The sequence below is a fragment of the Dicentrarchus labrax genome, unplaced genomic scaffold (assembly GCF_905237075.1).
Source record: "Dicentrarchus labrax unplaced genomic scaffold, dlabrax2021, whole genome shotgun sequence".
NCBI classification, from domain to species: Eukaryota; Metazoa; Chordata; class Actinopteri; family Moronidae; genus Dicentrarchus; species Dicentrarchus labrax.
The window spans coordinates 18945538-18958702 of NW_026136704.1; the positions used below are offsets into that span (position 1 = coordinate 18945538).

The 13165-nt window shown below is 39.2% G+C and overlaps 1 protein-coding gene across 3 annotated transcripts in view; it reads left to right on the top strand.

Annotated features, from left to right (window-relative positions):
- The first annotated feature begins 6444 nt into the window (after nt 1-6444).
- mcamb (melanoma cell adhesion molecule b) overlaps nt 6445-13165 on the top strand; it is a 37140-nt gene continuing 30419 nt past the window's right edge. Inside the window, exon 1 of one of the 3 annotated variants that reach the window (XM_051397873.1) lies at nt 6445-6741. In XM_051397873.1, coding sequence (XP_051253833.1) covers nt 6678-6741 — 64 coding nt within the window. In that variant the 5' untranslated portion in view covers nt 6445-6677. The remainder of the gene's footprint in view (nt 6742-13165) is intronic. The other 2 variants (XM_051397874.1, XM_051397876.1) reach the window with 2 other exon arrangements.

Consider the following 13165-nt stretch of genomic DNA (forward strand, 5'->3'; position numbering starts at 1 on the left):
ATTGTGGGGAGAAAAATAGAGGGCTTAAAAATTAAAAAGTTCTGGAAAGCATGGGATAAATATTTGATCGTTTATCAGAATCAGATCCATTATATCATACATAATGTATAATTTATATTGTTTATAATATATTATCAGTGTGTTTTCTTGCCACATTCACTCCCACTGAAACTATTGCTGCAGCTAGCGAGATCCGTCAGAACAACCCAAGGGGTTTCCAGTCTTTATGCTAAGCAAAGCTAACCAGCTGTTGGCTGTAGCTTCATACAGAACAAACAGATATGAGAGTTTTATCCATCTTCTCGTCTCACTCTCGCAGAGCAAAGCAAATAATTGAAATCATATAAAGTGGAACTATTCCTTTAAAGGAATAGTGCACGGGTAAACACGGGTACAGACAGGCTTGGGGAGTAACAGATTACATGTAAATGAGTATCAGGATACAAAACAAGATACTGTCATCCATTACAGTTACAGAAAAAAAGATGTAATCAGATTACAGTTATATATAGTAAAAAATTAGATTATTTAGCAGGATTACAATTTTAAAAATACATCAGTTTTTCTAATACACTGAACACATTTCTGATGTTAAAAATCTTTCCATTTTCTATTTAAAGGTCACATTGTTCTGTTGTCTTCAGTTACATCTGTACTTCTTATTGACATTTCCTTTCTCTTGTTTTTAAGAAGTCAAGTTAACAAGTTACATTCCCTTTAATATTGTGATACTTGGATTAGGTTACTGACTACATTTTTAAACACGTAATTACTGATTGTATTGGATTACATTTTAAAAGTAACCCTCCCAACCCTGACTACAGATACTTCTTTATATAGTCAACTGTTTTGATCTAATTTAAACATTAAGAGAAAAGTAGGTTAGAGATTTTGTTAGACATTCATTGGGCTCTCTTTGTGGTTGATATCTGGAGCTTTTCCCCTGTCAGCAAGTTGTGAAACATGCTCTTATGCTTCGGGGCTTTGCAGTCCCTGGGAACTCTGAGGGGGAGGGGATTGTGCTTTTCCTGCTTCTGTTTTCCTTTTTCAGTTTCATTCCCAAAACCATTGCCCCCTGATATTCCCAAACGCCCTGTCCAGGATGTATCGTATTAAATAAAGGGTGAAAAGGGGACATTCTTGCAATTTGTCAGCAAGGAATTTTAACAGGGCTCTCTGTTTCCTCAGATTTTAAATGTTGTGTTTGTTATAGCCCTGTATACCTTGTGCCACGCCCAGTTCACATGGCAGCCTTGAAGACATGATCATAATTTACTGACTTTGAGTGTTTGAACAATGTAGTTGTTTTGAGAACAGCTAGTACTCTGCTATCGCTAGAAACCATAAGGAATACCAAACCACAAAGGAAATGAAGCATCAGCACAGTGGTTTACACCCTTTAATACATTCATACATAATCTGTTTTTAAAATGATGAAATCTAGAATACATTGACTGACCTATCTGTTGTTTTTTGTAGGTTATATATTGTAATTTGATACATACTGTAATCTAGATAGAAACTTATAATGCACAACTTCACTGAACATGAAACTTCAAAGTCAAACAATTGCAATTGTTACCCTCTCCGTGGCAGCGATACAGTAAATCCAGAGAGGATGTCGAGTTGATTTTCCTTCAACAGAAGACCCAATTAACACTACATCACAGCAGGGAGCGAGAGATATTGGGATGTGTTATCAGTATTGGCCTCACATTTCCACCAAAACAGAGCAACAGCACTTGTACATTATCTGCACCAACAGATCCCCTCTGATAGCATCAGGATGGAAGGAAAAACAGAACACAGAACAGAGGATATTTCATCTAAAAGCAACTGTAAAAGCAGGCGCGCTTTCCTCCTGCGTTTCTGTTTTATGTCTGCTGTTCACCTGCTTTGAACGTTTAGAAACAGCAGAACCCCATAACTAAATAATCACAGAGAGATCGTGGGTGTAATTATTTATTAAAAAATAAATAAAAAATAAATCTATATATATATATATATATATATATATATATATATACATATATATATTGGAGGCTTTTTGTCTTTATTTGATAGGACAGGTGAAGATAGGCAGGAAAGGGGGACAGAGAGGGGGTGACGCGCAGCAAAAGGCCACAGGTCGGACTCGAACCCTTTGTTGCAATTGTAAGAAAACAGAAGACCGTTAAAGGAATAGGAATAGGAATAATAACATTGTGGGAAATATATTTATTTCAAATTAAAAGATGATCTCATGTACAGTAAATACAGTATAAAGCTATCATCAGCAGCCAGTTAGCTTACCTTAGCAGAAAATAAAATAAAAACCTTTGGGTTTTCTAAACATAATCAAATTAAATATAATGTATCAGTGAGCGTTTTGGAGGTGCTCTTCAGAATAAATGGTAAGTAAGCAAAAGTAAGCATATTGGTATTTTATGTAGAATTTTTATTTATTTACAGCTAATGGACTGAGAAATCTGCTGATGCTACCAACACACAACAGGAAAACAAATAGATGTTTGTTAAGCCTTCCTTAGTTACTGTTGCTACATCTGTCAAACTTTCCATATTCATTACTGCAGATAATGTCTCAGGGTGAAATCAGTGTTTCTCTAAATTCACACAAGGCAGATTGTTGATTTTGTCTGCTGAAATGACAACTGGCAGATTTCGACAGAGGCAGTAAGCTAATTAACGCTAACTTCCTGAGCTGGCTGATGTCTCAGGCTGCCTTATTTTACAACTGGAGCCATTTGAAAGGGTAAATATGAACTTGATCACTACATATTCGATATAGTGCTAAAAGACTGAGGCTGAAGGTGCATGACTCAGACAAAAAGCTAGCATCCTCCAGTGATCCACGTGACAATAAACCTGTGGGTAAGGTCACAGAGACATTCAAATTGAGATCATATATACCTGTGTCCGACTTTGATTCTTAATTATTTTAGAAAGGGCCTATCAGTGTGTCTTCTATTGCCTTGACTAGAAAGCCAGATACACCCCTACCTCACACAGAGGGATTTCACATTCACCATGCAAGACTTTGGCAGAGAAATACACAGAAAAAAGCTCCCTGAAGCTCTCTCACGGCCTCTATATTTGGTTGACACCAAATGAAAACAAATAAACAAAAACATATCTAAAAAACTCAGCTTGAAATAGAGCGGTGAAATGGCTGAGAACACCTAAAACTAATATTCTTCAAACATGATGATCACAAATGTTCTTTAATGAACCATTCTTTGCTGACCGTTGTCCTCACTTCTTCTTTTCCAGGCATTCAAAGCCCCAATAATGTGTAAGACCAACCATAACTGCTCCATCCTTCTGGAAAACTGTGTCCTCCTCTGAAGACCAGTTGTTTGTGCACTGCCGTCAGGAGCCGAGCCCGTCCACTGTGGACTCTTCGGCAGTAGTGAGTTGAAAATCATTGCCTGCTCCCTCGTATAAGTCTCTGACCTGCACTCAGAGGCAATCTCTTTGGCAGGCACAGATGGCAGACACAGCGGTGTTTTCCAGCAGAAAAGGTTACAGATCAGTGTACATGACCACCATTCTTTGATCTGTCTCCAACTGCACTGGCTGTGATCGTTCACACGGGATCAAATAATACTCAGATTAAATGATTGTTGTTATTTGTACAGACAGTTTGAGGTTTTATCACTGTGCAAAGTTTGGGGAAGTGTTGTATTGTTTGTAACACATATTGGTCCCTCAGGTCTTCTGATCGGACAATCGTGGCTGTGCCAAACACCAGAGTTAAGCTGAAGAGGGTTTTTTACTATAGCAGCTCCAGACAGGAACAACTCTCAAAGAACAGATGAAGACAAAAATACACTTCTTTTTTGCTATGGTTTGTACCATATCAGAGCTGATTTTACCTTGTAAATGTATGAAATATACTTAAATTTACATGCCTTTATTTAGATAGGAGTCATCATTAGAGCCCAAACAATTAATTGACATTACCAATATTGTTTTTTTTAATGTAGCCTATCATAGATAAATGTGTCTGTATGTCAGAAACGTCAAAGATATGTTTACCTGACACACATTTATGGAGTCCTAATTAATCTTTTTTGTTTGAGCCCTGTGTTTATGTTAAAAAACAAATCTTGGAATATATCGTCATGAGATTTTGTTACCCTTAAATATTGATAATGTATCAGCATTCGAAAAATCGATAAGTTAAACTTTAGTGGTCATTACCCCATTAGTCCCACCCAGTTGAAAGAGTTTTACTCATCTAAAATGTACTTTAATTTATTCACTAAGTGTTTATGTATTTGTGCGACTCAAGTCTGGGAAGACTTAAATTATATTGACTTGGCTCAAGCAAACCACAGACGCCTGGTATCTGACCAGAGTGTCAACAGTATTTTTGTGTCATTTTCCTGTAGCTCTCTGGTAAGAGAACTTGTTTTCATCGTGCGTATCTCAATAATACGTGGGTGCTTTATACAGTTTGGCAAACACTGCTGTTATCCAAACCCTCACAGTCAAAACCATGTATACAGAGACTGGAGCCCTGCAACCAAAGGGCAGGAGGTCAGCATTATGTAAATGATATCATGTCCTCTGGCCGGCACCATGTTTTTATATGGTTTGTTTAGGGAGTCAGTCTGATTCAACTCCCTTATTATGTCCATATTAAGCTTGGCATCTAGCACAGAGAAGGAGTCGTTTTCACACTTTTATGAGGGGCTGGATGTAGATAAAGATTATCTTTGTAACAGTTATTGATGGAGAACCAAACTCAGCTGAATAGTACAGATGTGTTGTACTGTAAGTGTCATAATGTGAGTGAGCTGATTCGTTTAAAACTTTATGTATTCTATAAGATTACAACTTCATGACTTTATAAGCAATGATCAAAGTATACTTTTGAAAAGAAACTCCAAACATACTATATAGATATTATCTATTAAAATCAATAAAAAAAAACACTCCACAGCTGTCATCACATTTTCAGTTCAAACTAACCTCAACTGATCCACGAAAATATGTGACATCACCTTAATTCAACTCCACTTCAAACCAGTTAAGTGAGCATAAAAACACGAATCTCTCATGTATAATAATCAAAACTGTTGTGCTTACTATCCATCATCCAAATATGTACTCACTGTGTGGATCCTGCAGATGAATGAATTGGAACATGTTTGTGAATTGAACTAATATATTCAGATGTTACAACAATGTATGCATATATTGTTAAAGATCGACTTCAGACATATATCAAGAGACGTATACAACAGGCTCCTTACAGAATAACTTGTGTCTGATATGTTCTTCCCACAAAAAACTTATAATTTCCACATTAAAATCCTTAAAAAGGCATCTACTCCCTCTACCTGATTAAAAATGACATAATCTATGAATATGCAAGTTTAGTTCATTTGTAAAGTTTTCCTGTTGGACACAAGATGTCTCCTACGTCACAGTAAAGTCTATTCTCAGTGGATGTGCACTGGTGGCTTTGAGTTTCTATATCACACTTGTATAAGCTGTATACTGCACCAGCATTGACCTCCAAACTATTTCTGATGTCACAAATGCTGCTTGTAGGCCCCGCCCTTAAAATCAGATCATCAATGAGCACAGAGAAACTTTCCACTTTCAGCGGATGAAATCTGAAAACATCCTTCTAGTGTCAAACTCTGCACATACATTATTCTGCACAGTGAAGCTCAAACTTTAAACTGTAGGAACGAGAAGAAACATATTTTTGAGTGGAGGGGGACTTTGAATATATACTCTCTCTGGGACATTCTGTATCAATTGGCCCCAATCACACAGTAAACATATCCAAAGTAGAGACTTTAGGTGCCCTGCTTGTTTCACCTTTATGTCTGCATGAGCTGGAGGCTAAAGATTCTCTGCAGCATGGAGCAGGTGTAAGTTTGGTCCTGGATGGGGTTAAGATTACTCCTCATCCTCCAGACTCCATCCTGTCATATGTTGATCATGCCTGCATCCACCGCCTCCCCAGCACACCACTGCAAACAGCCCTGACACCTTCATTAAATCATCAGACACACAGTTGACACACAGTCCTAACATGCCCTGAATGCTCAATGTTATTGCAAAAGACTGCTCACGCCAAATTACCGCCTACGCTTCACTTAATGCTGAGCTAGTTTTTTACCAGTCATGTGAAAATAACAAAAGACAGTTTCTCTTGGTGGTGAAATATATCTTGTTTGAGTCTCCTAACTGTATTTCTCTCCAGACCTCCGCCCTCCTGCTGCTCTCACTCAAGTTCCTCCTTTTTTTTTTTGCACACTGTAAAAAAACCCCACCTCAATAATCCATTTGAACTAAGTCTCCCAGCTCCTGGTTGCCTATTTATACGAATAAATAAGCTGATTAAAGAGCTGAGACCGAGTTGCTTTTAAGCAAATCGTGAGTGTAGAAACAATCTGTGGTATTTCAGATGAACTGTGCTCCTGAATGACTCGCACAGATACTTCTTACAGCGCAGCTCCTCCTGTCTCTGCCCCGCCTGCATCATCTGCCTCCCCGCGCTGCGCCGCCGTTGCGTCTCTCATTCACTTTAATCCAGGAGGACCAGTCCCTGTCAGACTCCCTGCGCGCACACACACACACACACTTACATACATACATACATACACACACACATACTTACCAGCACGGACAGCTGCAGAACCAACTAAACGACCATGGCTGTACGGGACGCTGCCTCTCCGCTCGTCGGACTTGTGGTCCTCTTCCTCACCTGGGGAGGTGAGTGTCCGGGAAAACGTCTGGTGCTCGCTGCGTGCAGCATGAGGGGTTGTTGGTGGGATGTAGATGTGTCAAACTATTTCTTTTTAATGTCAAGATTCATCGCAGAACCTATTTAGAGGAACTTTGTCATGAAAGTTGAATTACGGAGCTGCATTATGTGTTTTTTTTTTCATCTTAAACAGTTATGGAAATTGAACTTTTTTTTTTTTTATCATTTATGTGGTTTGCAGGAACCATTCAGTAGACTTTTGGGAACTTTACCTAAATCAACAGTTGCCAACTTTACCTCCTTTGCAGCGTGCTCATACCTCCCTGTCTTGTGCATAGATGTGAAGCTGCACAGTCCTCTCTTGCTTACATTAGTTTTCAGTAAAGAAATCCACCCAGGATAATAAAGCAACCACTGTGGCCCTGTGTTGTTGTAACCTGACTGTATGTTCTCAAGTCCACGATCTGTATGAAGTTCCTCACAGAAAGTAGATGTTTAGGAGCTTGTATTAATTAAGAAATGATAGTACCACACTGTAACTGGAGGCTGTGGCCATTTTTACCCCTTATTTCTTGTTTCTTTTGCACAGTGGTTTGCAGATTGTGTGATGGATGAAAAAGAATAAAATAGCCTATTTGTGCAACACAGATTGCTGCTTTGTCACTAAATAGCCTACCATAATGAGACATACTCATACTTTGCTAATAAATAGTTTGCTGCATATATTTTTAGCCACTGACATCCACAGAGGTCCGGTTGTAGTCAGGGAGCTCTCCGTCTGCTTTCTGTCAGCTCTTGTCTGTTTAGTGAGTAGCTCAAATATGTTTCTGTCACACACACACAGACACACACGGTACATTCCCACAGTGAGATAAAGCTCTCGCTGCACAGCTTCAGAGTGAGATACCTTCTGTGTGAGTTCACCTGTGCTGTTTATCATCTTGTGTGTTGTTGATTAGACTTCTTTAAATCTGCTGTGTGAGACTAGAACAAAACTAGTAGAATGGCCACTGGTGGCATGCACTGTGAGGTGCAGATGAATGTTTATTTTTAGAAGAGTGCGCGTGAGTGTAGATTTATATGTGGTGTTATGTGGGTGAGAAGGGCTATCTCAGCAATTCAGCCACATTACAGCTTAATTTAAAAGGACATTTTGTGTTTGCGTGGCCTCACTTGTTTGTTTAAATAAGACAAGTTAACACCCAGCCCTTCCTCTTGTGAACTTCCCTCCTCTCTTGCCCTCAACCTCTTTACCTTTCCTTGGGTGAACCTCTCCTACCCTCGCCCCTGTATTGTGCTGACCTCCTGTTTAACTTGAGCCTGACCATTGTCTGTGATCTCTTCCAACCCTCTCTGCTCTTATCAAGTCCACTTCCTGTACTTCTACTTCTCTGGCTTTCTTCATGTTTGTGCTTATATCTTACACTTCCAATCCATAGCTACCCTGCCATGCATCATATTACATGTTTATCACCTTAGTGCAGCTGTATGACCAGAGGACGGTATTTACATGTCACTCAATTTGGCATTAGATCTTCTGTGTAGAGCTGTTTCAAACATGAGTTTTAGGGCTGCGTATAATTATTCTTCCTATTAATTGATGAGCAGTTTAGTCTACATAATGTAAAAGAATAATGAAAGATACCCATCACAATTTCTCAAAGTAATATTTATAACATATTTATTTTGCAAAAACCAAAGATTAGTTTGCTAATCATACAAGAAATACATTTGAGAAGCTGTAAAGGGCATGTACATTGCTTAGACAGTGATCAGAAGTGTTACAGATTAAAGGAAAAATAACAACAAATCTAAATGATAACATTAAAACACTTGTTCCCAACATGGTCCCAACTGACCGATCGTTTAGGCTCTAATCGGTTTCACGCCAGATTACGAGTACACCGTTGGGAAAATAGCTGTTCCAGTGATTTTGTGGTCAGTTTTTCTCCCCATCAGAATCTTTAATGGTTATTATCTCAAGCGTTTGATGAAGTTGGTTAACACCCTGTCAGGCTTGCTGGGTCTGCAGAGACGCTCTGTTTGAATGTGTGCACATGGAGAACAAATGGGTGTGATTGTGTCTGTGCCAGATCTTCGTCTCCAGCCCTTGATGACATCAGAGGAAAGACAGACATGCTGTCGGACTGTAGTGGTGACCCTCGATAAGGATACTATTCACTTCCTGTGACATCTGCTAATCAAACTGGGCCAAAGAGTGGTCACATTAGACCTCGCTCATTTAAAGGTCATCACTTTCTGCTGCGGCCCGAGACGCTATGTTTCAGAAGTGAGCTGGCCGCGGACAATAAATGGCCTTGTTGTGTCTCGACCGAAACATAGAAAATTGAGGCCCAGTAATCTGGCATAGGATCAGCAGAGCAGTGCGGGTTTGAAATGGAAGTCCCTAAATCCAGGCCTCATTTCTGGCACAATTCCACAGCGAGGACTCGGAATATTTCATATGAGCGGATGTTTGTAGAACAGGTTGGATATTGTCAGAAAAACCTTCCTCCAACCTTGTATTGATCCTTGTGAGGCATCTGGACTTGCGAGAACCCATCGCCAGGCTTCAGTCTATGCGCTTGTAACTGGTACTGAACCCATTGAACCATCTATCGCAGTCAGGTTAGACTACTGCAGGATACATTCATGAATATTTGGCATAAATATGACCTATTCTTCAATGCATCTTACTTACCCACTGATAAAAATACAATCAAGTGTGGAGAAAGTTCGTCACAGGCACATGGTGTCTTATCTCTGTCCTGAAATAAAGCCTTAAGCTGTTCAAGCACTCTGTTTATGTGTTCCCATGCAACAGACTCCTCAGGACACCGCACAGAAAAGGAGCAGTCCACTACTGTTTTTGATCTGGGTCGTGACAGTGCAACATCAATCTGGAGATGTCTAAAATTGTTTTGGTGAATTTACGGCTGTTAGGATTAGTGAAACATAATCCAGATCCCCAGTGAAACCTGCAAAGGAAACAGTACAAAGGCTAGAGTATATCAGTCTTGTGTCAGAGAAACTTAAAGTACAGTGGAATTTAATAAAAAGGCAGAGGACAATAGATCTTATAACAGCAGGAAATCCTATGTATACATCTTGTTCTCAAACATGGCACAGAGGTTTTGAGTTTATGAGTGTATCTTTGTCTTTGTTGCTTTTTATGGCCCTACCATCAAAACTCTGTCAAACCAAAGCAAAGTCACTGTTGGTGTGAAGTGGTCAACATGGCTGACCTGTTAAAGCGGTAAAAGGGTCACAGTAACACAAGTCATGTAAATGCATAGTTTGATTATGTAAATTGAGCCTCTGTAACTTTTAAATGAAGAAAAAGCATCAGATCTTTCTTGTACAACTGAAAATTAGAATTTCTAAGCAATTGCACCAATCTATATTTTTTTATTTAGTTTGGTACAAGCAGTGGCTAATATAGATATTACTGTCTGACTGACATTGCAGGGACAGTTTGGAGACTTCTTGTGCTGCTGTCACATTGTGTGTTTTAGCTTATCTGTAAACCTTTCAGTGGTTTTATATCTCACTAAAAGACATTATTGTTTAATAATCTGTTTCCTGTTTTAATAATCTGTTTTGTTCACTTGTAAAACACTTTGGCATTTTATTTGTCTGAAAGGTGCTATATAAATAAAGCTTGATTGATTGATTGATTGTGGTATGGTTTGACCTGCTCTCACTCAGGTTGCCCAACAATGACAACAAGTGACTGTCTTAAGAGAATCTAGGGAAATGTAGTGCGCCATTATCCAGTAATCCATACAGTAATTACCACTTGTGGCCACAGCTGTTCCTCTGTCTGGCTTCAAGAGATTACCGTGATATTATCACTGTATCTCTGTCATAATGCCTTAATGTTATATTAGATATTGGCAGCAATAAATAGAATCAGAATTAGAACACAAAGTCACAAAGACTTTTTTTGAAAATTATTGAGTTTTTATTGTGTTACCAAATCATGAAAACAAATCATATTGTCAATTGTAAAAACAATATTGTGGTTTTACTCAGCTTTCTTCATTAACCTGTTTATCTGTGTGTAAACTGTCTGAGGCTGAGGACAGTGTTGTCCTTCCCTCTCTCTGTCGTTGTCCACTAAGAGAGTTCTTGCACTTGAATAACTCCTCAATACCTTCCCTTTGCATTGTTGTAGGCACTGTAATGTTTGAAGTGTAATGTGAGGAAAATGAAAACGCATATAACTAATTAGATAATCCATGAGTGTTAGACCGGGAAAGAAGAAGAAAAGTTGCGGCTGTTTTTAGGTGTTTTTATGGAATCGTTGTTTTGATCCGTAGCTACCCCTCTGAACCATGTAATGGGATAAGGATTTAGACTTGGGAGCATGAATTGCAGAAGCAAATGGTTTCCTTTTACTGTTTGATCTTCCTATTGATGTGAATAACATCCATTATCACCATTACCTGGGTCAATACAGCAAACCAGTGATGGAGGGGGTGTGGGGCTGTTACTGGTGGAGAAAGCTCCCAGGACTTTGTGCTGTTGTCATCAGGGCCATTTTGTGTGCGTTCACTGAGTAGCAGCAAATGATTGTTTGTATAATGTAGCTCAGGCAAAGAAACAACTTAGCTCTGTTGAATGATATCTTAACTTACTGTTACTGGAGAAAAAAGAGGGAAGGAAGGAAGGAAGTTGAAGTCCTACTTTGTTCTGTCTCTGTTTGTTAGAACAATGAGAAAATACGCTCTTTACATTTTTTGCTGTTTGTTGTATTCATGTTGGCTTGAAATGGGCAAACATCTGCAAAGGAAATGATTTTTGAAACTGCCACTAAACAACTGCCTTCATAAGATACAGATTTTGTCCAGTTTCAATGCTTCTTGCAACATTATTGAACACAGTTTGGGTTTTATCAGAAACACACCATCAGTGATGGCCAACAGAATGCCTTAACACAATATCAGCCTTGTCTGCAGATGTGCACTGACTCATATTTGAGGGCTCACCACACATTGGACAGCTTTAGTGTATTCTGAAGTATTGCTCTATATGTGGCTGCGGGGCGAATCCATTCATATCGGGCAGTTTAGAGATATCACCTTCAGCTAACGCAGCATCTGAAGAGCCAATTCTCCTCCGGCTGTTACCACTTACTGCTGCTCCAGCGGCCTTTGAAGTTCCCCAATCAGACGGACAGCTGCGTACACCTGGTGCCCTCACAGTCCTCACACACCTCCCCCCAGAGACTCAAAGATCAACACACACATAGATACAAACACACACACACACACACACACACACACACACACACACACACACACACACACACACACACACACACACACACAAAACATGTGCCCACTCAGGTACTGTGTTATTTTTGTTAAAGCAGGGTTACTGTTTCACTGCTGGTGACACCTGACTGTATTAATTCACTTTTACTTATATATTACATACAGTATGTGCAGTTTGAAAATATTGAGTTATTAAGGTATTTATTTGTCGGAGGAATGTTGAGATTCTGACTGTCGTTACTGTTCTGCCATCTTTATGGTAGCTCAGGCCTCACTTTCTGTGGTTGTTTTGAGGTACATGCAGGTTATAACCAACACCTACAGAATATTAGATGTACTATATTATGTGCAATAGTCTTACAATCACATTAAACATTACAAAGACAAAATCTGACAACTAATCTGGGGATCACAAAGAGGAAGGCTTCTTGCACCACTAGGCCAAGGTATACCCAAACGTTGTTCTTTGGTTATCGGTTGTTGCCTCTTACACTTGACTGTAAACGGCTGAGTAGTTTTGAGTAGTAATTTGTGATAAAGTTGCTGCAGTATTGTATCTCTAATGTGCACGATTATTATTGTGGAAATTATCAAATTTTCATCACAAATTAAATTATTACTAATTTTGTTTTTTCAAATAATCAAAAATCATAATTTTAGGGCGTCTGTACCAAACAAACACGTTTTCTTAAATCTGGGGAACAACATTTGCAGGCTAGAGTATCTCTGCAGCACTACAGTAGACTAAAATGGTACAGCGCTCCCCATACCACTTTCATCTAAAAACCTGAAGGACGTCACTTCTGCCTCTCCCTAGTTGGTTTGGCCTCCTCTGCGACTGTTTGGCAGACTAGACTACGCAGAGCAGCCGATAAGGTTGAACACCCAACATATCATAGTTCCTCCTTGTTATAGAAGACCAACGTTAAGATAAATCTATCAGACAGACTGACTGTCTCCTTTATGCATTGTGCGTGACTCTGGGTGACATCCTATGTGATTTAAGATAAGTTAGGTAAGCTTAGAACTTGTTTTGAACCAATAACCAACAGACTCCTCACATGAGTACAGGGATGAGATATGAGAAGATTCTCTAGGGAATACGGTTTAGGTTAAACATCCCTTATCTAAGGATAGGCTGCAGAATTGGATT